At 35.5% G+C, this 27333-nt stretch overlaps 1 protein-coding gene across 5 annotated transcripts in view; it reads left to right on the top strand.

Moving 5' to 3' along the window:
- The window catches only part of Lrba (LPS responsive beige-like anchor protein), a 578506-nt gene that overhangs the window by 291935 nt on the left and 259238 nt on the right, over positions 1–27333 (top strand). For all 5 annotated transcript variants that reach the window (XM_036190835.1, XM_036190833.1, XM_036190836.1 and 2 more), the window contains one exon: positions 23256–23380. In XM_036190835.1, coding sequence (XP_036046728.1) covers positions 23256–23380 — 125 coding nt within the window. The remainder of the gene's footprint in view (positions 1–23255; positions 23381–27333) is intronic.

Genomic DNA, 27333 nt, shown 5'->3' on the forward strand with positions numbered 1-27333 from the left:
GTGTGTGGTGTGTGTGTGTGTGTGTGTGTGTGTTTATATATAATGTTCTTCTGTTTTGTGCATATGCTCTTGTTAGTACTTAACTGAATTATCTTATTTCTTTAGTCAAATCTGTAAAGTTCTTGGTTTGTCCCTACCTTAAAAATAAAAAGTCAAGGTGTAGAAAAGCTGAGGTTCAGGGCAGCTGCCAAATCTTTGCTTTCTGTCTGCTATGAGGAGAAATATGCTATGAGGAAATAAAAGAATTAATTCCATACATTTTATTGAGCAATGTTCATTGAGATTTCTAAGGACCTGGAAAGAATAAGATCTTGAACACATAATACACATAGACACGTGTATGAAGTGTAGTAAGAGTAAATATATTTAAAAAATAGAACATCAAAGTAATAGCATTTTTAAGGTGGCAGGGATTTACAGATTCCTTAATTCAGCACATTTATTTTTTTAGATAAGGAGATTGCGGCCCAAATAGGTTTAAAGGGTGTTTGGGTAGATCTAACAGGTAACAAATTCTGAAATCAGAACTACAATCTAGATAATTTTTCTCTCCATCTGGTGCCTTTTTTTTCTTACACTGTCTGCCTTACTTTCATAGTACAATGAGAGAGGGACACAATCTGTTTCTTTTAATGTATATGTGAACATGTGGCATACAATATACATAGAACTGCTAAGCAATAAATAAAATATACTTGGGAAGTACATAGTCTTTTATAATACAAATTGGAGTAAATAGGTTAGATGGTAGAGAAGATCAAATATAAAAGGAAATTTTAAATCTCCATAAAATAACGTCTTTCAAAACAGATGTTTGTGATAGTATGCTCATAATTTTCATACAATTTTTTAAAATAATTTTTGCTGAAAGTTCATATTTTTAACAAGTTTTTAAAAGTGCATTTACTTACTGTGTGTGTATGTGTGTTTCTCTATGTTAGTACATAGAGCACAACGTGTGTGTGGAGGTCAGAGAACACTTTGCTGGATTTGGTTCTCTCCTTCTACTACATGGGGCTTGGGGATTGAATTCAGTTTGTCATTCTTGGTGGCAAACCTACTAAACTATCTTATTGGCCCAGTTATTTAAAAAAAAATCTTTTGCTTTATCATTGCTCCATTTTATTTCTCTACAAAGTATGGAAGGACACTGGAAAGGAAGAAGGCCAATGAAAGAGGTTGCTGTTGAGTGTTTAATGTAGCATAATACAGTGAAATTCCTTCAAAGAAAAAGCAAAACTAGTATTTTCTTTTTAGAATCAGAGTGAGTTTTGTAAACCTAAATATCTATTCATAATTTCAAAATTAAAAATACATGTCAATATATAGTATCAGTGTGTCTTTCATGTAATATGCAAACCGTATTTTTATTTAAATTATATTCATTAGCAGTGTGTGTGTGTGTGTCACTATTTGTGTATAACTTATCTATTGTAAAATAATCTACAAAATTGAAGGTCCTTGACGAGCTTTATTTCATTTTACCCAGCTTGTGATAACAGAATCATTTTAAGTTGGGGGTATTTTAAGTATATCCAAGGAAGAATGACTGGAATGAGGACAGGTATACTTATAGTTCTCACATAATTTGTTAGTGTAGAGTAGATGGTAATTATTGTTCTAAAAATCGACAGTTGTTACATAGAGAAAATAAATAAAAGATGTTTTCAATCTTAGACCTAATGCTGTTATTAATGTATACATCTTTAATTACAGCCAACTTCTATATCCTTGCCAACAAAAATAATAATGGTAATAATAAATCTATATAGTGATAAATATATTAATTATAAGAGGGTTGGAAATTATAGAATATGAAATCTAAAAGGACCCAACTATGTAGATGTGCTTCCTGTGCTAGCCTTCTGGGGGTATTTTACACTTAGGGAAAGGTGTTTATTACGCAGCCTCCTCCTGAGATTGTGAGGGCTTGCTGAATGTTTTCTAAGTCATTTATAGGTGAGCAGGTGTTAAGCTTTTCCATACTTGATAAAAGCCTATTCGTTCCCCCTTGAGAATGATTCAACTCTTTGTGAAGAGAGTGGGAGAAAAAGTAAAAAAAAAAAAAAATCCACATCAGCTTCCAATTGTCAAAATTCAGTTTCTGAAAACTCAAGACTTTTCCCCAATGGGTTTCCAGATTGCAGAACATATGGACTCTATCTTCTGGGTAAAATACTTTCATTTTCCTTCTGAATTACCTTTAAGACTTTATCCTGAGAGGAAAAGTGTAAAATGGAAACATAAGGTATTTAAACATTGTGTACTGCTCTGTGATTTCTTTCTTTTTCAGTTTGGATTGATAATAAAGTGTGGGGAAGATGCTTAAAAAAATAAAAATTTCCCACATGCCTGCATTTGTTTTCCTGGACTAAGAGTATAGAAGGAGTTCTTTTTGTGATCATCTTCCTAATATGATTTTTAGTGCATTTTAAATAGATATTTAATTTTCTCTGACTTGGGCTGATCAGGAGCTGAGTTTCATTTACAGTATTTGAGGATTCCACTGTTGATAAGTTGGATATTTTACAAAGGAATCTTAGGCAGCCTAATGCATTGTTGTTTGAGGACAATGATCTGTTTTTGAATAAATGCTGATAATTTATTTAAATTATTTTTTAAATGTAGCGCTCCACCTTGTAACTAAAAAAACAAACAAAAAACACTTAGGCACAGTTTTCAAAGAACAGTAATTGAAATGATAAGAGGCACAGCTCAAATGAGTTTACTTTTCCTATTTCTTGTGAAAAGTCTTACGGAACGTGATGAGCCCTGTGAAGTATTTCTACATGTTTAAATCTGAATAATCTTGTTATATCACAGGCCATGTGAATGCTATGTGAGTGCTCCTGATTCTGTCACCAGCTCTTAGTTTTCACTTGGGTCATGGTCTCCTCAGGCTGTCCAGGCTTGCCTACATCTTGCAGTCTTAAATAAAGACAATTACAGGCCTGCAGTTGTAGCATGAATCTTAGAGGATCTTATTAATAAAATCAAACCTGAGGCCAGTTATTGGGGTAAATGCTGGAAGATCAGAGAAGCAGAACAAGCCACAGCTATCTCACCTTGCCTGTTCCTCAGCTGATTCTGTTTCCTCAGACTGCATGCTTCTGAATCCTCATCCAAATGGATCTCAGCTGAATTGTGCTGCTCCAGAGCTTGAATGCTAAACCAGCCAAATGCTTAATTAACTTAGTTCCTGGTCCTCAGGCCTTATATACCTTTCTGCTTTCTGTTATCACTTCCTGGGATTAAAGGCTGGATTTCTGGGATTAAAGGCGTGTGTCACCATGCCTAGCTGTTTCTAATGTGGCCTTGAACTCAGAGTTCTGGCTAGCTCTGCCTCCCAAGTGCTGGGATTAAAGGTGTGCACCACCACCACCCAACTTCTGCTATGGCTTGCTCTAACCCATTTTCTAGCCACCATTTCTGGCTCTGTTCTAGTGGCTGTCTGTTCTCTGACCCCAGTTAAATTTATTAGGGTGCACAATATTGTAGGGAACACAATACCACCACATGCAGTCTTACCCCAGCATGCATAAGCTTCTTCATGAGTATCTATCTAGGCTATTCTGATATATTAAGTCCTAAAAGAATCTCTTTATTTTGGATATTTTGTGGCATTTATATAGTGTCATTTGGTATAATCATTTTATCTAAAATGTTTCCAGTGTATTAAGTCAGCTATAGAATATATATGACTTCCTTGCTTTATATGAATGACATTGAAGGATTTATTTATTTTTTATTTCTTCCTGATGGAACTCAACTATACTGAGCCCTTTGCCCCATCATCCCACTGAAATTCTTTTCAAGGATACATGGTCATTGCTTATCCTGGTAGTCTATTCTCAGTGGCTGTCTTGACTTATTATATAAAAACTGGTCACTGTATATTTCTGGAACACTGTTGAGATCCCTCCTACTATTGGCCTCTCAAAATTCCTTTGGTTCTTGTCCATTTGCTTCTGTCTTGCTATTGGGGTGATCAGGCCTTAGTCTTTGGGTTTCTCATCTCTCTTCTCTGGCTGTGTGTAGTCTTAAGGCTCTCAGCCAGTCCATAGCTAACTTATATAAATACTGTCTAGACATGACTTTTAAATTATGTGTCCTATCAGGTTTCTTCCCTTGAATTTAGCAAATTTAATCAATATTTCTATTTGGGTATATGTGTTTGGTCAAGCTGCTTTAATAAAAGGATTCACACAGAACTTTATATCTCATATTAATTTTAAAACCTTTTGGTAAGAGAGTTTTTCCATCTTATAGATTCACTATAATTAGTTTTCAGGCTCTGGCATAGCCACATTCATCTTTATCAAAAGGTATGGATAAAACAATACTTTAAAATGTACTGGTTGGCTCTACCTGTCATCCCAGCTCATTGGAAAGCTGCTGAGAAGAGTTTTGTTCCCCTTGAACTTCACAGTGAGACTGTCTCAGAGTACTTAAATGAGTATGTGTGCAACAGCATCACATGGATGCTAGTTAGAAACTCAGTCTCTGGCTACATGAGACATTCCTGACCATTATTAACATCCTATACTCATTTCTATGCTTGTTAAAGCTTGAGAAGTACTGCTCTATTATCTTAAAGGTACTTAGACATGCATTCGTTTGCTGGTAAAAAGCCCTATAAAATCCTACTTTATTAAACAAAATAAAATGGAAATAAGCTGTGAAGGGGTGTGAGAGTAAATGTGTGTGTGTGTTTCTAAAGTTTATTGATAGTTCAGTCCTTCATACTGCGCTAGAACTTTTATTTAGGTTTTAGAGGCTGCATGTGGTGGTACACACTTTAATCCCAGAAATCAGGATGCAGAGGCAGGTGAATCTCTGGGGGTTCAAAGCCAACCTGGTATAAATAGCAAGTCCCAGGTCCCTAGGGCATGGTAGGTTTTGAAAGACAAAGAGCATACCACTTTTTGCTGATACCATAGTGGTTGAAATGCAGGCATACAGCCACACTTCAGCTGCAAGGGACACTGAAATATGATCTCTGTGTGACTAGGAAGAAGAGGGATAGATGTTTAGTGAGCTTCTTCTGCCATAGATTTCTAATAGGCAACTCAAATAAAACATCATTAAAAACTAAATTTACATGCTAATCTTTCTTCTATTCTCCTTCCTTTCTCTGTTCCACCTCCTCCTTTTGTTTCTTTTCCTGGTCCTGGGGATTGAACACAGGGAATTGTATACCAAAGCATCTTTCAACCACAAGTCATGCCCTTACCCTTAAAACTAAATTTTGGCTTCCTGAGGTTTCCTACATCCACATTGGCAATGAGTTAGTGTCATTTTTCAGGTTTGTTTAGGAGCTATATTGAGATTTTATTGTCCATTTTCATACTTATTGCCCAATGTCTGTATTAGAGAATTTCAGGCAGTTTCCATAATGTATTCAGAGGTTAAAAATCAGAAAAATAGAAATCTTTAAGTTGGTATTGAGGATGCTTATCTTGTGAAATTATTCTAGTAACTTTTTTCCCTTATATCGAAAATAGATTCTTTTCTCATACAGTATCTCCTGATTATAGTTTCCCCTCCCTCTGCTACTCTTCGTTCCTCCCTACCTCCCCTCCCATCCAGATCCACTCCCTGTCTGTCTCATTAGAAAAGAACAGGCTTCTAAGAGAAAACAGAAAACATAGTAAAATAAGAAACAAAAACCATCACATTGAAGTTGGACAAGGTCACTCAACTGGAGTAACAGAGCCCAAGAGAAGGCATAAGAATCACAGACCAGCTCATTCACACACTTGGGAGTCTCATCAAAATAAACTGAAAGCTCTACTTTAATGCAGAAGAGTTGATGCAGATATGTGCAGGCCCTATGGTTGCTGCTTTAGTCTCTGTGAGTCCATAAGAGCATTGCTCAGTTTATTTAGAGCAACTTGTTCTGCTGTCCTCCATTACTTCTGGCTCTTATACACTTTATGCCTTCTCTTCTGTGGGGTTCCCTGAGCTCTGAGGGGAGGACCAAGATACAATCCATACACCCAGAGAGGTTGGGTATTGAGGAAGGGAATTGGGTGGGAGGGCGGCACATGGATCTCCCTGAGAGGGGGAAATAGAATAGATTTTATGGTTGTAATGGGAGTTGGGGAGGAGTAGGATCTAGAAGATCAGATAGGGGAGGGAGGGGAGATGGGGTTGAGGAAGGGAATATAGATAGAGACAGCTAGAATTGAGGAGCATTTGAAAATCTAGTACAGAGGAAATATCCTAAAATATATGGAGGCGTCCTAGTGAGGTTTCTAAATAATGGGGAAGATGGAGTCCCAACTGGCTATCTCTTGTCTCCAAATTAAGCTTCCAGACCAAGACTAAGTTACACCCAGTTTGGATGTTGCCCAAAGGGGTCCTATGGAAATCCCCAAACAACCAAGGCTGTTGCCAAGTCTATAGATTGCTTTCTACAAACTGACAGCAAGGCCCATTGCTGAAGACAACACTCACGCAACTCACTGAACATGGAGAGTCCCCTAATTGTTACCTACATAGAATCTTCTCCCAGCACACTAGTAACTTTTTCTTATTTTCTCATTTCCAATGTTTCTTGCCTTAAATTTACTTGTTTTGGGTCTTTACAGATCTCTACAAAAGTTAGGGTCATTCCAGGGATCCTGAAATTGAAGACTGAGGCCATGTTATGGACTTGAAGTGGGAGCGGAAGCTTGAGGTAGTGGGACAGTCTTGGTATAGACTGACTCAAAGTATTGAGAAATGTTTATAAGGTTTCCCCAACCTTCTTTAAGTCAGATTTCGGCAAGAGGCCAGAATAAGAACTTAGTTCAGGCATCAGATAGAAAGTTATGCTCGGGGTGGGAAGGCAATACACATAGAGTATGACTGGCCAGGGACCCTAATTGCAGCTTCCTCCAAAGCTTGCAAAGAATTGGCTGTACATCAAGCCTGGTGCAGGGGAAGCTTTCTTCTCTGAAGCCTGCCAGGTAAAAGCCTTTGGTCAGGCCAAAAAAAAAAAAAAAAAAAAAGAAGAAGAAGAAGAAGAAGAAAGAAAGAAAGAAAGAAACAAACAAACAAACAAACAAACAAACCACACGTTTTCAACCAGGAGCCAGACTCCTCAGACACTTTTTCATGTTCTGCCACCTGCCATTTTGCAAATTGTTCTTTGGTCGCTTCTTGCTTTATACTTCCCAGGAGTTGATACTTTCTGGAAACACTAAGTTGTAGTCTACTCTCAGTTGTTTCTTACTTGCTTGGCTTTTGCTCATGTTATTCCCTAAAAAACAGTGTTTTTTCTTTTCTTATTCTCCTGGAAAACATCTGCCAGTATTGTGTGCCAATTTGCTGGTGAAGAAGCCTGTCTGTTGCTTTATATTATGCCCTACCTCTGTGTTCCTGGGGCACATTTTGTGTGTAAATGTCTCTTCTTGCACCTATTTCTTTCATTTGACAATGAGGCCATTAAGAACAATGATTCTTCACTACAAAAAATGAAAACAAAACACAACTTGAATCTCAGATGCCTGGCACAGATGATTGTGTTATCATTGATGAGTAGTAAGTACATATTGGTAAGTGAATTCGTGCAATATGAATATTTATTTTACATTTCTAGTCTTTCATGGTGAGCCTGGTGTATTTATTTCATTTTGTGTAGACCAACTAAACATGTAGTTCTAGTTCTCTGGACTCTGTTCACTGATAAAAGCCCTCAGAATATCCTGGATGCTCTCTTCTTTTTGTATCAGTTCATATTTAACCCCATCTCAAGTATCTTTCTCCAAAATCTCCTGCTCTCCAACATTTTTTCTAATCCCTTTCAGCAGAGGTTAGCAGTCCTTCGGTTGTTGTTTTGGATTTTTATACATTCCTAAGTGTTTAGTTTTCTCTTGGTCTTGGATTTTTTGCCGAATAGTGATATGCTTGTTTCATCCTGTTTAGTCAGTGTGTCTTATCTAGGTTTCTATCGCTGCAGTAAACCATGACAGCAAATGACTTGGAGAGGCACTCTCAGGTCACACTCTATCACTGAGGGAAGTCAGGGCAGGAATTCAAAGCAGGAACAAGTGGCAACAAGCTGATGCAGAGGCTATGAAGGAGTCTTGCTTACTGGCTTGCTCCCCATGGCTTGTTCAATTTACTGTTTTATAAGACCTAGGACCACCAGCCTAGGAGTGGTAGCACCCTCTGTGGGATGGACCTCCCTCATCAACCATTAATCAAGATAATGATCCCTAGACTTGCCTACAGACCAGTCTTTTGGAAGCATTTTCTCAATCCAGGTTCCCTCTTCTCAGATGACCCTGGCAACAACTTTGTTTCAGATAACAACTTTATGACAATGTTGTGTCAAGTGGACATCAAGCTGGCACATTAGGTTATGAGTATCTTGTGATTAGAGCCTGCATTGTCTTCATGTTTGTGTATCTGCTGTCATTTCAATCAGGATTCTCCAAATAGTAGTGACACTCAGAAAATAATCTATAAATGAATAAGCCATGCAGGATTAATAATTGAGAACCAGAAAAAAAAAAGTAAAATGCAGCAAGGGGAGAGGGATGACACACAATCACGTCAAAATATGAATAATTGCTGCAAATTTGAAAGAACCAGAATATTCCAGGAGATGATAGCGTCTACTCAGAGAACTGGCTTCCAACCATCTTCAGAACCTGGAAGTGAAACTTAATAAGTCTATTTTCCCCTGTGGATAGGAGCACATAGTTTTTGCTAATGCTTTAATTTATCTAAGTTATAAAACACAAGACGTGTATTTTTCTTCTTTGCTAGTTTAAATCAGTTATTTGATTTCTAGATTTTTCTGAGAGTTTTGGATTAAACACAGGAAGTATTAGATTATGCTAGGTTGTTCCTACATATAAAACTTTATTTATTTAAAGATAAAATATTTTATTGTAGAGAATGATATATCTTTGCTTTTTCTTTCTTTCTTCTTTTTTTTTTCCTTTATACTTTATCAACTATCATAAGAACAAATCTGGGGCCTCAGCTTGAGAGAAAGGATATTTTAAATGCCAAAACAGTCATCTGTGGATGTGAGATTGCTTCATATATGTTTTTAAAGCATCTAGTTCTTCTATATTTGGGTAGAAATATTCAGGAAATAATAGCAGCTTCCTAATGAATGTTCATCTTGATTTTTGTACTCTGTTTGAAGATACAAAATCTTGTATTTCTTCTTAGTGTAATGGTCATGTCTTTTCAATATTGGCTGATGCTAATGATGGTAAAGTTATTATTGAGTCCAGGCTCATGCAGTAATGGGGGACAGACCACCAAAGTGTATTAAACCAGAAATAAACTTTGTTCCAAATATCACCACAGGGAGAAAAAGCCTACCAGTTAACTAGGACTATAGCCAGTGTTTGGGCTTCTGGAACCATGGCAAAGGGGGTGGGTTTCAAGCTCCTTTTTATAGCAAAAAGTAAGCATCAGGCATAGGATGCATGCTAGGAGTCATGTAGAAACAACTATTAAAAGTTAACTTTGTTCTGCAGAGGTTGTCAGCTATAAGGGCAAGGGAGTTATCATTAAAAGTTAACCCTGGCTGTTGACAGAGGAGCTAGCTGTAAAGCAGAGAGCCATTGTTAGAAGTTAACCTTTAGTTGTTGACAGAGCTGATGATTGTCAGCTTTTATTTTTTAGGTTTACAATTTTCTAATTCTCTATTCCTGGACCCTCCAGTTATGTATGTTATAATATTTATTGGAATGTGTGCTCATAGTGTTTCAAAGAATAGGGATTCAGTTTAGTCTCATTCAAAGCTGCCCTTTTACAGAAGAGAAATTTAAATGCATACCAATATAATAAATTGTCATAATGAGTGCATTAGTGAGCCTAACACAAATATCTTAGTCAAAACTGTCTAAAACCATTTGAGTAATAGGATGTCTTAGATGGAAGGTCACCCTCCATTTATTATTAGCTAAATCACTTTAATTTCTAAGTTCCAGTTCTTCACCTGGAAAATATGAATTATAACTCCAATTTGTATGGCTGTTTTTAGAATAAAATGAGGTTACCAGGAAAATACTGATAATCTGCCTACAACATTATGGTTATGTTAATTACTTTCCTCATTGTTATGGTGGGAAAAAACCTGATAAAATCAGCTTAAGAAAGGAACGCATTGCTGGGCATGGTTGTGCAAGCCTTAATCTTGGATCTTGGGAGGCAGAGGCAGGCAGATCTCTGAGTTCGAGTCCAGCCTGGTCTACAGACTGAGTTCCAGAGCTACACAGAGAAACCTTGTCTCAAACAAAACAAAACAAACAACAACAACAAAACAAAAACAAAAGAAAGAAAGGAAAAACAGAGAAGGAAGGCATGTCTCCAAGAGTATGAGGTGGCTGGTCATATACCACTAACAGTCAAGAAGAAGCAGAGAGAGAAAGGAATCATCCTTTTTATTTAGCCTGGGTCCACAGCCTAGGGAATGGTGTATTAGCTTTTAGGGTCGGTCTTCTCTCCTCAGTTGAACCTTCTTGAAACATCTGTCATAGAGAGATACTCAGAGACACATTTCTGTGACTCCAAATCTAGTTAAGTTGAAATGAAGATTAACTATTAAAATTAGTTAATTTCTAGAAGCATAATATAAAGAGCAAGGCTCTCTGTCTCTGTAAGATCATTCTCACATACAGTGTTAAGCCCAATGATGTTCTTTGTAACAGCACTACATAAAGGAACTTGGACTATTGATTAAACTGATAGGAAAACAAAACTTACTCTGATTCTCAAAAGTCAACTGTCTTGGTTAATTATCATCAGAGTAACTTCAGACCAGGATAAATGTGGATTTTCAGTGACTTTATGCCTATTAAATCCTTCAATGAAAATTATCATTCATGAAAATTATAATCATGGTGAAAGAAATTGAAGAGGACCCCTTCAAGAGTAGAAAGATACCCCTCTTCATGTATTAATGTTGTTAAACTGTCTGCATTACCTAATGCAGTCTATATATTCATTACATTAACTATCAAAATACCAATACAGTAGAAGTAGGAAAAACAAAATCCTAAAATATACAGGGAACCACAGAATCCTGAGTAGTCAAATCTAACAGAACAAAACTGACTGCCTAACTTAAAAATATACCACAAAGTAGTACTGATCAAAACATCAAGTTATAGACGTTAAATAAGACATGTAGGGCAATGGAACAGTATCAAAACCCTAGAAGAAAACCTGCACATCTACAGCCTGATTTTTTTGGATTAAGATGCTGCCTTGGGATTTCTGTTGCTATAGTGCAACATCATGACCAACATCAACTTGGGTAGGGAAAGGTTTATTCCACTTATACTCCCATATCACAGTTCATCATAGAGAGAATCAAGACAGGAACTTAAAACAGGTTAAGAACCTGGAGGCTAGAGCCTGTTGCAGAGACCATAGCAGAGTGCTGCTCACTCACTGGCTTACTTTCCATGGCTGACTCATTCTGCTTATAGCACCAAAGACTACTCAGCCCAGGGGTGGCCTTGTCCACAATGGGCTGGGCCCTCCTCGGTCAGTCACTAAGCTGGAAAATTTTCTACAGGCTTGCCTGCAGCCTGATCTTAAGTATGTTTCTCAGTTGACCTTTCCACTTCAGATGACTCTAGCTTGTGTCAAGTTGACAGAAACTAACCATCACAGGTGTTAAGAACATACAGTGGGCAAAGGAGAGTTTCTGTAATAAGCGGTGCTTGGAAAATAAATTCATATTAAGAGTAGTGAAATTATTCGCCTATTTCTCACCTGTTTCAAAAATCAACTCTAAGTGAACTAAAGACTTAAATGTAAGAACTGAGCTAGGCGGCAGTGGCGCAGACCTTTAATCCCAGCACTCGGGAGGCAGAGCCAGGCAGATCTCTGTGAGTTCCAGGCAAGCCTAGTTTACAGAGTTAGTTCTAGGAAAGGCACCAGAACTACACAGAGAAACCCTGTCTTGAAAAACAAAAACAGCAACAACAACAAAAAGAACTGAAACTATTAGGAGAAGAGTTGGGGGAATGTTTCAGGATGTTGGAATTGACAAGGTAATTTTAAATAGCACACCTCCCCTCCAAGTACAGCAAACAAATAGAAAGTAAGACAAATGGAAACATGGATGACATGAAGGCAAAGCCTAGAAAACAGGACAACATAGTTGCAATTTATCTGACAATTGGTTAACATCCAGAATATGTTTGAACTTCTAAAACATCCAGTTAAATAATAGGCAGTAAGAGTAAATAGGCACCTCTCCCAATGGGTACTTCCAGGTGGCCAGCAAATACTGAGAGTAATGGCACTCCTGTAATCTCAGCACTCTAGAGGTGGAGTCAGGATGGTCACAAATTTGAGAGTACCTTGCCTATATAGATAGCATGAGGTTAGCCATGGGTATATAATTTGACTATGTCTCCCTCTACCCCCACCAAATAAAACAGAACATAAATGTCTATATGAAGAATGTACAACATCATTAATCATAACCAAACTATAATATGATATCACCTCACCCTGTTAAGTATAATAGTTATCAAAAAAGTAAAGGTAATTTATGCTGAGAGGATGCAGAGGAAAGGAAATCCTTGGATCCAGTTGGCTAGAACATAAGTTAGTATAGTCATTATGGGGTAAAAAAGTATCAAAACATTGAAAATAAAGCTACAGATTCTACCCATGATTATTTATCTAAATGAAATAAAATCAGTGTGTCAAAGATACATATACTTGTAGGTTTATTGACACTGTTTACAATATGTAAAAAAAGGTAAGTAGTCTAATTGTCCATAAAGTGATGAGTAGAAAAAGTAAATGTGACATATATATATATACAATAGATATTTAGCCATGGAAAAGTGGGTAACCTGTGATTTATGACAACATAGATGAAACTAGAGGTCATTATTTTAAGTGAAATAACCTGGGCATAGAAGGGCAAGTATCTCATCTCAATCAATTGATATCTAAAATGGTTAATCTCAGGGAATCTAGTAGACTCTTGGGTGCCAAAGTTTGAGAGTTTTTACCATAGTGTTTGGCCAGGTAGCTTCTTTTTAACTTCTGGTTTAAATGACATACAATATTATTTATCTGTATTGAAACATCATACACTCTCCCTGTAATATGTACAGTTTTGTGTTTTATATAGCAATATACAGAATAGCTATAATTAATTACATATACAGGTATGCATCACTGTACTACAGTGATGTGTTTTCATAAATATATCATTACGTGATTTCATTATTTGTGAACATCACAAAGAGTAGTCACACAAACCAAATGGCGCTCATATCACTACAATGTGTAATCTCCTGAGACTGCCATTGTGCTGCATCATTGATGGATTGTCCTTTTGTAGCACAGTTTTATGTTTGTTGAGGTCTAGCATAGGTTTCTTCTTCCAGACATTCTCAGGAGCCTTGTCTATTTCCTTAGCCTTCATATTTTGATCTTTTAAACAAATCAGCCCTAAATCTTGAAAATAAACCTAACCAAGTAATTTTTCTTCTCCTCCCAGGTTATTGAATTAGCAGGGGGCAAGTAGGAATTAAACAGTTGTACAGATTAGTGTTACACTGGAGTAACGACTTCCAGTTTTATCTGGACCTCCCAACTGCTTTGTCATATCTAATCTTACTTCATAATGAAAATAAAATTGAAGATTGTATAAAGGGGGAATGAAAGGATAAGGTACCACATAACTGAAATGAACTCAGAGTAAACAGATGTGCATGGGAAGAATAGTCATCTCCTTGGGTACTAATAATATTTCAGTCCATCTAAATAAGATTAGTATATTCAATGAAATATCCATTCAGTAATTAAAAAGAATATGAAGGCTAGGTTTTGAGTGGAACACATGCTTAGCATGTGTGAGGGCTTGGATTTAATCCCTAGCACAGAAAGGGAGGATTTAGGCAGAGAGAGGAAAATTGAAGGAGGGAGGAGAGAGAGGAGGAAGATGACAAGAGAGAAGGAAGATGGTGAGCGGGGGTTGAAGGGTGAGCAGTACATTTTACAACATGGATGAAGCTAAAAAAGTAATCCAAGAAAAAGAAGCCAGTTCTCAAATTTATATATCATGTGATTTCATTTGTATGAATGTCCAATGGCCAAGAAGAAGGGGAACTGAAGAGAAATTGGTAATAGATAGTGAATTCTTTTGTGGGGAGCTGACAAAATTGTTATAAAACTAGATCATGGTTATAGTTATATCATCTGTAAATATATTAAAATTGTACATTTTAAATAGGTTATCTATCCTAAAGCTGTTCAGAACAGAAAAAGAGAAAGGCTTCCCTTCATCTCTCTGTACATGGTAACAACCCATTGTTTACTTGAGCTAAAATGCCTTTGTTCACTAGCTTTTCTTAGCACTATTCCATTGGAGCTCTGTTTCTCTGCTCTTTCTTTCTAAAAGTCTATTCTTTGAAAATTTTATACTGTATACAATGTGTTTGATTATATCCACACTGCTCTTTCTACTCCAGCATCTTCTAATACCTCCCTTGTTCCTCTCCAACTTCATGTCCCTTTTTGGATTGCAGGGAACAGATACTTTCTATCTGTTCCTTTTTCTGATCCTTTCTTCTGCAATTTAACAAAGAATGAAATTTCCTGGATTTTATCTTCACTTTTTTCCTATCCTTTAAACATACTTTTCTCTGGGATCTAGTGTTATACTTGGTTCATAATGAACGTATAACTTTTTCAGATGAATTTCTAAAGTCACTGACTTCAAGGCTCATCAACTTAATTTTTAATCTGGTAAATAGATCTCTTCAGGCTCCAGAGTTTTGTTTCTTTTTTGGTCCAAGTAGTTGTCCAAGTGTTATTAGGATCCGAGACAGACTTTTTCTTCCCATTCGCATGTGTTTATTATTTGTTTCATGGAAATAGCATCTTTCTGCTTTCATGTCCCTTTCACAACCCCTGGCTCTGTTCCTCCCTCCTTCTCTTTCCACCCATAAAAGGTTTTATATATTCAGCCTCAGACAGGCTTCCCAAATCTGGACCTCTAGGCTCTATCCCCATTGTCTTAACTCAGTTCCCCTTATATTGCTGCCCTAGGGATTGCAGAGCTACTAAGTTCATGTCCTGATTTGAGAGCTCCTTATTGTCTTTGCTGCATCCAAGTTGTATTGACAAGTTCTTTAGTAAACATTCCAGCTCTGTCTAATCCAGTGTTGTAATTCAGTTTTTACCCTTTTGAGGCTGCCTTGCTGTGATCTTGCCCAAATTTCTTCAGGTGAAAATGCCCTTTGTCTGCATGCCTTCACATGTACCATTTCTTTGGCTTGTAATGCCTTTTCTGTTTTGTCCAGAAGGTTCTTCTTTATTGTTTAAGTTCTGTTTAAAAGTCACCTATTCATTCTTTATTCATTTATTTATTGTCTGCTTTGTAACAGTTATTATGCTTCATAATGAGATGGACACAAACCCTTCTCCTCACTGAACTTACAGAACAGGTCATCATTGAAGTGGTAATGAAACTCTCAATCTTTCCAGGCGGGTTAATTAGTACTTTGATCATAGCTGCAATAGTAGCCCATGAGATACCGTAGAGGAAGTGCCATGTTGTGAAAGCCCCACTGCTTTAGAAGTCATTTGCCTCTTATTTATTTCAATGGGTAAGATGCTTTCTTTACCTTAAAAATGATGAAGATAGTATTTAATCATGGCAGGTCATGGACTCTTGATGATAAGGAGTCTTTGTCAGAGTTGCCTAAAGCAATAAATATGTCTATTTAATGCATTGTTATACTTAGTTACTTTTCAATAATAATTTTGATGACATCATTTAAGTTTTACTTACCTTTTATTAGATATTTAATTGATAATATAATTATCTCTTGTTTTTTATTTGCTTTGATTTATTTCCTAACAAAAAGACTAAGTGAATAAGGAAATGATCAGCAGGTTTATAGCAACCAGAGGAAGCCCAGGATAATTTTTTGAGTAATTTGATTTAGCTGAAGTATTTGGTCTAAAGTAATAATTATAATTAAAGATGAGTGTCTGAAGGGTTTTAAAAAGTAAATACATGTATTCTGAAAACATGCTTAAACTCAGTACTGTGTCAGTTATAATTTTATATAATTCAATATAATATACATTACTTTAGTGTCTCAAGGTCTTGTAAAATTTCCATGTCAGGCCTCAATAAAAGCAAGAATTTTCCTTTAGAAAATCTTCTGTTGGGATTCACGGTTGAAGGCTTTGGTTTTAACGGAGTACCTTGTCCATTTTATTAAGACTACACAGTGCATAGATAGCCTTGCTTGACTCATGGTTGGTACTTACTAAACAGAGGTTTTCTCTAATGTTTTCCTGTCTGCATGAAGGCACCGTAGATTTCAGTTTGTAAGAGAACACATTCACTCACATTGTATAATACCCTAGTCTACCTGCACATTATGTCCCTGAGATTTATGTACAGACGGAAAGCCTTACGGAATGTGGGCACTTCGATCCTCTAGCTGACAGTGCACTGAAAATGTTTACTACTTTCAAGGGATTATCATTTATTTAAGTTGTAGCTTATGTCTACTGAATTTTTAAAAAAATAAAATTATGGAAATTGAAGCTTTCCAGATACAGGGATTTTTAAAATACTTGGTTATATAAATTGGAGAACAAAATATGATGTGCTAAAATTATCCAGGATGTAGCGCTCTGCTCTGGCTGGAAGAATTTATTACTGACTTCTGTTAAGGCCATCAAGATTTATCAGGTATTGTCACAGCAAAGTGGGTAAGATGGAAAACGGAAAAATTTTCTAAAAGTATTGCATTGTGACAGCTTTTCTTTTTAAAACTGGCTTTCTTTTATTGACATAGATTGAAGTTACTTTAAAATGACACTAAAAACCAATAGATCAAAGTCACATATGTCCAACTCCTTTAACAATTGATGTTAATTCATTTCCGTTAAGTATTTAGGGTACTTATATCCATACCACTGATTTCAGTAATTAATGTTCTCCCTTTCTGTTCTTGATCCAGCTGGGATCTCCTGGTCCCCTAAGCTCTCTTTCCCTCAAACCTTGCCCTTCATTACTCCCACTGTCGTCCAGGTTGTTCATGTAGATCTCATCCATTTCTCTGTCATTGGGTGATCCCTGGGTCTTTCCTAGGGTCCCGTTTTCTAGGTAGCCTCCCTGGAGTTGTGTAGCAGTCTAGTCATCTTTGTTTTACATCTAGTATCCTCCTATGAGTGAGTACATACCATGTTTGTCCTTCTGAATCTGGGTTACCTCACTCAGGATGATTTTTTCCAGATCCATCCATTTGCCTGCAAACCTCATGATGTCATTGTTTCTCTGCTGAGTAGTACTCCATTGTGTATATGTACCATATTTTCTTTATCCATTCTTCAGTTGAAGGGCATCTAGGTTGTTTCCAGGTTCTGGCTATTACAAACAATGCTGATATGAACATAGCTGAGCAATTGCCCTTGTGGTATGATTGACCATTCCTTGGCTATATGCCCAAGAGTGCTACAGCTGGGTCTTGGGGGAGATGGATTCCCAATTTTCTAAGGAAGTGCCATATTGATTTCCAAAGTGGCTGTACAAGCTTGCATTCCCACCAGCAGTGGAGGAGAGTTCCCCTTGCTCCACATCCTCTCCAGCATAAGCTGTCTTCTGTGCTTTTGATCTTAGCCATTCTGACAGGTGTAAGGTGGTATCTCAGAGTCGTTTTCATTTGCATTTCCTGGATAATTAGGGATGTTGAGCAATTCCTTAAATGTCTTTCAGCCATTTGTGCTTCCTCTGTGTTGAATTCTCTGTTTAGTTCAGTAATTAATGTTGTCTGAAACTATCTTACTCTAGTAAAACAACATCTAAGAAACAATCTATATTAATAATTCAGCATGAGCTTAATGAGTTCATTCAGACAAATTTAAATGTTTCTTATACATGATTAATTAAAAAATTTTGTTTCCTCACTTTGATTACAGACCCCTTTCTGACCTGACTACTCTTTCTTGTAGTAGGCAACTGCCACTGTGCTCTGTCCCCATTACTGGGTTTGAACATGATAGAGAGAATGAAAGGACTCTTGAGCGTTGTATGTGAAAGGACAAGGTAGCCTGCCTGAGGACACTGGGTTGTGTGTCATGCAGTAACACAGAAGGAGCATTGCATTTTTCCACAGCACACCATCTACAGAAATTCTGCTCTGAACAGTCTCTTGGGAATTGTGCTGCTCACTAGTTATATAGAAGAGTCTCTACTCAATCACACGTAATTTTGTGAATTTTTATTTATTTTCACATTTGTATTCTCCAAGGAGTCAGGAGAATTCTCCATGGAAACATCTTAAGTTTTTTGGTTCAAACACTTTCTCAAGGTGAATATTCAATAATTATTATTATAAAATATTTTAATCTTGTGTTAGATTACCTACCCATCCATTTACTGTATATTAATTGCCTGATTAACTTCCTATACTTTCTCTAAAGAGAACTAAACTTTAAATCTGATGTAATTTGCATGTGGAAAATAGTAATCAGATTCTTTCATGTTACACTGTACAATTAGTGAATGAATATAAACTCTGCCTTACTGTTTTTTTCTTAATACTTCATTTTTAGTTAATCACATTGGTTCATTCTAATGCATGTGTTACCTGATGAAATCACTGATAACAGTCAATAATTTAGTTATTGATCCTTATGTATGTTTACTTCTCAGACTTCAGAAACCTTTTCAATTTTGTTACTATAACAGAGAGTGTCTATTCGCTATCTTAAAATTGGAAATAGCATTTTTATGTAGATTGTCTTGATGCATAAAAGATGTTGTGTGTATAACCACATGTATGGGGGGTTGTTTGTGCATAAGAAAAAGAAAACTACAAAATTTGTAGATAAATAAATTGAGCTCAGAATAGTTATTCTGAGTGAGGTAACACAGACCAGAAATACAAATGTCAAATGTTTTCTCATTTGTGGATCTCAACTTTGAATCTTCAGATATGTGTGTTCCACTTGGAATACCCATAGAAGTCAGGAAATTAATAAGGGCTCATAGGGTCAGTATTTCAATGGAGAGGAGATAAACATAATAGTATATGGGGAAATAATGGAACAGTAGAGGGCAAATGGAAAGTGGATTAGGAGAACAGGGTATAATAGGGAATACAGGGGGGAATAAAAAACATTAAAGACATTTAGAAAAAGTTATATGGAAACCTACTACTGTAGAAGATGCCATTTTTGAGGAACCAGACACCTTGTTGTTGAGAAGGTAACTTACTAGTTGTTGGGGCTTGCTAATTAAGCTAGACCTGCTGACTGGTGAGCTCCCATATCTGACTGTCTCTGTTTCCTTTACACGCCTGTAACAAGCATACATCTCTTCTCCTAGCTTTTTATATGGCTGATGGAGATTAAATTCAGGTTCTCATGCTTTCAGCACATGTACTTCACTGATTGAGCCATCTCCCCAGCCTTGGTGAAGGGGTTTCTAAAAAGGAATGTATTTGGTTGATTTAGAAAAGCCCATTATACCTACAGAGTAGTTTTAGCATCAGCCTTTTTAATTTGGTCAAACAATGGAAAAACCCAGAAATCAGCAAACATTGAATTTCAGACCTACCAATAACTTTTTAAAGCCCGATAGTCTCTATAGTGAAAGAGTTTTAGTACTTAGATATTGTGTTCCACAAGTGTAATATGTGGGTGTGTTTGAACATAAGTACATATATGCACACAGCTGTGTGTACATGAGTGGGGGGACCAGAAAACCATAATGGATGCCTTCCACTATTGTTCTCTATCTTGTCTTTTGAGGCAGGATATCTTACTCAGTCAGGAGTTCTCTGACTTTGCTAAACTGGCTGTCTAGAGATCCTCCTTTATCTTTCCATCTCCACCTCCCCCAGCTGGGATGACATACATATTTAGGGCGATGATATTTATGTGATTGCAGGGGATTCCAGCTTAGGTTCTTATGCTTGTTCAGTAGTTGTTTTATCCACTAAGTCATCTCCCCAGCCCTACACAATGTCTTTATAAAGGTACATTGTGTCTTCTCAAGAAGTATTTCTAGGTCTTTCCAAATACAGGCTCACACCATCAGTTTGATATCTTTGGTATCTTACTGGAAACAGGGCTAAGTCCATTGCTATGTAAATGACTTTAAATATGCTAGTAATTTGTGTCATCTGAAAAAAAGTGTGATTATTTTTTTCCTTCAAAGAATTAGATAATACCATTTTCCACCATTGAGACTAATAGCTTACTGTTTGATTAGAAGCGCATTCCCCCAGGGCTTAGTAGTCTACTTCCCATGGAGCATTGTTTTATATGGAGACTCTGGAAAAAAGGTGCTTGGAGATTATTGGTTTCCTTTGGGGATTTCCCCCCTTTTATTAAACATAGATTCTTTTCTCATACAATACACTCTGAATACAGTTTCCCCTCCCTCTGCTCATCCCACTTCCTCTCCCATCTGGATCCACTCCCTGTCTGTCTCACATTAGAGAAGAACAGACTTCTGAGAAATAACAACAAAACAGAACAAAATAAAATTTATAATAAGATAAATGTTTGGTGATTTAAAGAATAATACCTTTATGTATGTGTTCTGAAGTGAGTGATAATAGCTCTATCTTCATATTTTCTTAACCAAATGCTGTTATGAAGATGCTCTTTAGGTGATAATAGGTCCAGTAGTTAACAATATAAGAATGCTAACGTGCATAGTTCCTTCTTTGGGTTACATGTATTTTAAAAGTTTGATAAGATATTCATGTTTTAAAATGTACAGATATGTAATTAACAAATTAAAATTATTTTTATAAACTTTTTCCTATGTGATTTCATTTTCAATTCCTAGTATATTAGTGATTACATTTTTTCAGCCCAAAGTTACTAAACTGGCTTTTTTAAAAATTAATTTTACAGACTATAAATAGCTATTTTCTTTTTATTTTTGTTAATATTCATATGAATATTCTTTGAGTTACAGGCCAATTTGTGAATAATTTTATATGTTTATGAATTTTCTGCTACATGATAAAAATTATTCTGCAGTTGCTTTAATAGACATTGGATTTGATTTCACTATATGTAGTATACTGAAATTTATTGTTGCCTAATTTAATAATAATTTTATCATAGCAAGTTAACATCTCTTATAATTTTAATTGTTATCAAGAAGAATGATATCATTTAATTTGACAGAAAATGTAGAAAGATGGATTAATGACAAATTAATAATTTACCACCTTTGCATAAAACTGAAGCATACGGTATTAGAAGGATTGATGGCACAAAAGGTTAACAAATTTACCAGCTTTCATTAGCTTTACACCCTCATATGTTTGTGGTACTGACTGAAATAGGCTTTATAGCAAATCTCAGTCTAGGGAACTAATTACTTGTGCCGATTGCCGCACTGATGAATAGACCCGCATTGTATCATTCCCCTGAAGACAAGGAGCAGCCTGTGATTCACGACTGCATCCTGGCTGATATTTGATAATAATTTTAACAGATAAATGTAGGAAGGCAGAATGATGAAGTGCCGATCCAAGCTCCATGACTATCAAAGCCATGCACATAACCATCTGTGCACTGCCTCTTTCCTTCTCAACTGAGGGGATTTGATTTCATTAGCTGAATTCAAGCAACTGTTGTCTTTTGCTTGTATATCTAGTTTGTATATATCTTACATTTATTTTTAAATTGTACTATTGTACTAGTTTTTATTGAAAGTTTAGGTACCAAAGGAATGAAGTAAAGAAAGAGCAAATGAGTTGTACTTTCCTGTTTTGAGGACTAAAATGCTCACACAGTTTTGTGTTTCACTTTGTACCATTGCTCCTTCTCAGGCATGACCAAAGTCAACAAAGAAGTATTGGATGTTCTTATTGTCTCTTTTATATTCTCCGAAAAGGTTATTGGATCCCTACTACTTTTAAAATATTTTCTTTAAATAATGTCCTGTTTATGCTTTTACAACTTAATTTTTAACTAATAAAAATACTTGTTACAAATCTATTTTTATAGATGGTGTCTTTAAAACATCAAAACAAGGTTGACATTATTTGGGTATTTTGGGATAGTCAGCTGGTAAAGAGTATTAATTTGTCAAAGCTGACAGGTACAGTTTTATTAGCTCATGAAATACAAGTAAGATTTTATTTTTTAATTAGTCATTCCTGGAGAAGTTTTAATTATGAATATGTTTTTATTTCATTTTTGAAACTCACATGTTTTCGTGCTATACATCTTTAGTGAATAAATATATCCTCCAGAGATTTTTTTTCTATGTAACTGAAATAAACCTCTATATTAGTATTTTCCTTATAAGATATTTTCCAGCATGCTAGGACATGAGTATTTAACAGCAGAGAAAGTTGACATTTATGTGTTGCCATATAAAAGATCTATGTAATTGGGGAAAATATCATAGAACTTGAATTTAAAAAATAAATTTCCAAAAGTATGCTTTCAATATAGTAATTATTGCACATCATATAGCATGTAGTTTTTAATTAAATAGAATAACAGGCTACATAAAACAGAAATTCAATCTGATTTGCTTGAAAATAGATTGCTATTTCACTCTACAAGAATGGTTTATTTAAAAACAGCAAATGGAGAAGAAATGCATTTTCTTGTGTTGTTCTAAGCCTCAGGGGCTAAATGTAATGAATATTTTAAGAGATTATTTTAATTAAATTCCTGCACATCTAAACAGAGTAATATTTTATTATCACATACATAACCATGTAACTGAGATATTCATTAAAGTTAACACTTTCTGGACCAAGAATTCATCTTATGATTTACTGACCTTGTGCAAAAAGGCACAAATTAGGAAGAAAAATGAAGGGGGACAGACTTTGATTAATATAGGTAATGCTATACCATATTTATAATAGCCTTTTCCCTATTCTGGTTTATAAATGCAGCCACAGAGAAAGGTGCCCTGCTGAGGCTGAAATGAGGCTGAAATCAGAGCACATGCCACTAGAGTGTGGGGAAACTGATCACACTGTCAGCAATTCATTTCAAAATGATGTATTCAGTGCTCACTTCACCTTCCAAGAAAAGGAGAAGGGGTTCTTTAGACTAGAAGGTGATGTTGTTATTTTCAAGGACATACCTAAGTTAAAGATTGCAGAAGGGGAGCGTGAGATGGAAGGAGAATTAAGAGGAAGGAGGGGGGGAAGGCAGAGCAAACAAGGAGATCTCTATGCAGAAAGTCAGTGCTTGCACGCTGTTTGATAATTGCTAACATATGTGGCGTCTCTGTTTCATTGTAGTCGTCCTCGTGAGTTCTGGCGCCTTGACTACTGGGAAGATGACTTGAGGCGCCGGCGACGATTTGTGCGTAACCCTCTAGGATCGACACATCCTGAAGCGACACTGAAAACAGCAGTGGAACATGGTCAGTGTTTAAACCATTCCTTGCCAATAGCAGCAGGTACAGTACTTGGTGAAGAAAAACATAGCTTCTTAATACCAAGGCACAGCAGACTTGTCCAACGCCACATTTCACAGTGTCTTTCTCCACAAGGGGGAGAGGGATGCACTGTGTGTAGGATCCCATGAAATTCTGGTGTCAAGTGTATTTATTTGTTACACATACAAAACTTATGTAACATAAACCCATTGTTTCAAAGCACAAGTTTACAGTATTTGTCCTTTTAAGCAACACATTCAGCTTTGAGTAAATGAATCCCGGCAGCCTGACTTAAATCCATGAGCATAAAAACACGTAATTTACAAACCAATAGGTTTCTAGGTTGTGTCCTTTAAGTACAGCTCCTCTCCAGCAGTGCTATGATAATAAATGTCCAAGTGCCTCGGTTCTTGCTGAACCTTGATTTGCAGTTGTGATTGATGGCTCATGGACAAGAGAATAGACGTTATTTTCATATGTTTCTATTCTGTACCATCTTGTTTTCAGAGCTTAACAAAACACTCCCCCTTTTTTTAATGATGGTGATTCAATTTAGGTAGAAGTCTGGAAACTGAAACAACCAGAAAAGGTCTCTTGCCCTGAAAATGTACTTTGTTTAATCAGACAACACCACTTGTGATTTTTATGAAGTTCCAAAAGCCAGTTAAAATATATTAAGGGGAAATGCCCCTCTCTATATTACAGTTACTTTGTTTATGCTAAATATAAATTGGTTAAGGTGGATGCAGTCTGTCTCCTCATTAGGATATTAGTTGAATATGCTGTAGTTTGTGATTAAATGGCAATGCATGCCACAATTAAATAAATGTTCAATTATATTCATTAAAGATATTAAGAATTTTCTTTGATTTCTATTGTTTTTAATTGAAACGAAGAAATTACGTGTGTTTATGTGGTACCATGTCATGTTTCGATGCAGGTGGTGATATTAAGAATTTAGATTAAAAATCTGTAGTCTTGGCGTTGGCCTCAGTCAGGTCGTTTAACCTCTTGCACTCATCCTTAAAGAGCCATTTCTGGAAGAAAATGTCCACAATATGTCATCAGATATAACACCAAATGTGACATCAGTCTGTTAAAATAAATGATCACACCAAGAATAGTCAATAACAAAGTGATCTAAAAGCAGTAATAGTCTCGGGGCCCTATGTCTTCAACTCCAGGGGGTGGGGAAGGGGAAGTAATGAAGAATTAATTAGCCTACTTGGCTGTGAGGGTTCATATTCTTTTTGTGTGATGGTATAGATTTCAGAGTTACGTATTTTGTCTTTTAAATTTTTTGGTTAATGATGCTTTTCTCTGTAGGGTGTGCTTAAAATTTGAAATTTAATAATATTTTTCTATTCTAAACTCTTGTTTAACAGTATTGTAAGTTCTGGTGTGTATGGTAACAAGAATATACTATTTCCTTTTACATCAGGAAGGGTAGGATTTCTGTTATAAAATTGCATGTTGGGAGGTGATTTTCTTTTATCCTGAAAAAACAGTAACTGAACTCAAAATGCAGTAGTATAGGTTAAATACAGAAGTCATTCAATTATATTCCTATAAAAATAGTACATTTCACAATTTTGAAGTATTATGTGATTCTTACTGGATAAATTTCACCTTTTAAAATAAAATGCTAACTTTCTAAATTCTAAGCACCTGCAGTAATATTCATTAGTAATACCTAATTAAGATTTTTGGACCTATTTAGACATAGATATCATTGTAATTATTCTATGTAGTAGTTAAATATTAATACAATGTTATTTATCTTTATTTGATTGTGAATATTGTATTGAATCAAAGGTATTTTATGTGATTCTTTTATTTATAAATCTCTTATATAAATTTTATGATCAACCATAAAAATGCATGAAGCATTTATTTCAAAACAATAGTCAACTGTATCTTAGCAGTATTATAATTAAGTATATGAATTATGTTTAATACAATACATTTATTAGTTACATGTTAAAATGCCTATTTAGTACAATCTTTTGTAAAACTATAAAAGCTACACTTTATTCTTTGTGTGTTTGTGTTATTTTAAATGACAAAGTACATGATTCTGAAATTCAACATATAGATGTACTGTATTTGTTGTTAGCATAATTTATGCTAATATAAGCAAAGAGCTTATTTTTAACTGGATTTTATTAAATCAAATAACTTATCAAGTTGGCATTCAATCTTGATCTTGTGTTAACTATGAACTGTTGTCTTTGAATATATCCTAAAACACAATGGAAGCTAGCAAACATGATGGGACTCAAGTATTCAAAATAAAACAGTTGTTCTGATTAGAAGCAATTGGAGCTATAGGTAAACATGGCTACATACTGTAGAGTTCAGTATTGAATTTAAAAATAGATATTTCTGTGGCTTCTATGTGGGTGTTATGTTTATGACTTCTTTTACTTAGAACTCATTTAACTAAGTAGACAATCATTTTAAAAATCCAGAATCTTAGAACATCTTAAGTTATTATCATTACTAAAGAAAGGCATCTGAATCAAATTGCCATTGGATATTAGTGATGTATTTTGGTAGTGTGAGCTGTCTTTTTTATAGATTGATTTGGTTTGAAGGAAAGCCTCTGGTGTAAAGGTGGCAGAGTAAATACCTGAAGAGTGATGTTCTCTGTTGGTGCGATCAATACCAGCCCCATGACTCTACTTCTGGCTACCTTCTAGTTAAAAACAAATTTTTTAATTCTGACAATTTAATTGCCCTTCCCAAGTTCACATTAACTTGCTTGGGGAAAAGAGCTTTAAGTAATTTTTCAAGCAGAGACCCTCCATAGTGGCTATTTATAAAAGTCATGTTATAATGGGAGATTCTTTTAACTTTTCAGAAACAGAATCATGTTTTATAATAAAAATAAAAATTTTATCTTATGAGTAAATATTTTTTGTGGATATTAACATCGGCAAGAAAAGATGAGCATTTGATTCTTGGGGACACTTTCTTCTATCTACAGTTTTAAAATTTGTTATAAATCTGTCATAATGGTTCCTCACATATTTCCAATGCAAGGAGTCCTATGTGGCAGTTATTTATGATCAGAGTGTTTTAGATCTTGAAGAATCCTAAGGCTCAAGTCTAGTCTAACGTTTTCTTTAAAGGTAAAGAAACCGAGGTAAGAAAGGGCTAATATAATTTTTGGCATGTACCGGACTAAAGCCTAGGTTAACTGAGGACAGGTTGGATTTTCATGTCAGTGTGCATTGTCTTCAAAATGTTATTGTTAGATATAATGTAAGTTTTATCCTCAAAGCCATGTAAAATATGTTTAAATTGTAATTTTCTTTAATTCAACTGTTAAGACCATTTAACACCAGAATCTGATTTAATTCAAGACATTTTTATTTTGTAAAGAGTGTACATGATGATGGAAGTATTTAAGGAGTATTTAACATAGCTTTAAGAGTATGTTGTTAATGTATAAATGTTACTAATAATCTGTTCAGATTCCTAAGGATATCAAATCATGGACAGATCCTAAATCAGACATTTTCCTGGTGTTTCAGCAATATGATTTATTTTTACTCCCTCTATAGGATCAGTGTGCACTAGGTTCCATATTTAAGACTTTCAGGGAACCCATTATTATCATTAGAATATGTGCTTGGATTTAAAAAAATCATCTTTTGTGCTCTCAGTTTTTGTAGAGTATATTTTATTGGCTTGAAACCCTAAGGAAATTAACTATAGAGAGGGTCTAATTAGATCAAGATAATAGTTGACTGAGATACTCTTTATGTGTCACTGTTCAGAGTACAGTTTCAGCATTTGATTTACACCACATTTCATGGATGCCCGTTTTCATGTTATGTTTGTTTGATTCATACCTTTAGTCCATTTGTAATTTTGTTTTCTGAAACAAAGTAGCTCTTTCTGAACACATAAACATTTTTCCCTGCAACATG

This window comes from Onychomys torridus, chromosome 6, assembly GCF_903995425.1.
Source record: "Onychomys torridus chromosome 6, mOncTor1.1, whole genome shotgun sequence".
Lineage (NCBI taxonomy): Eukaryota > Metazoa > Chordata > Mammalia > Rodentia > Cricetidae > Onychomys > Onychomys torridus.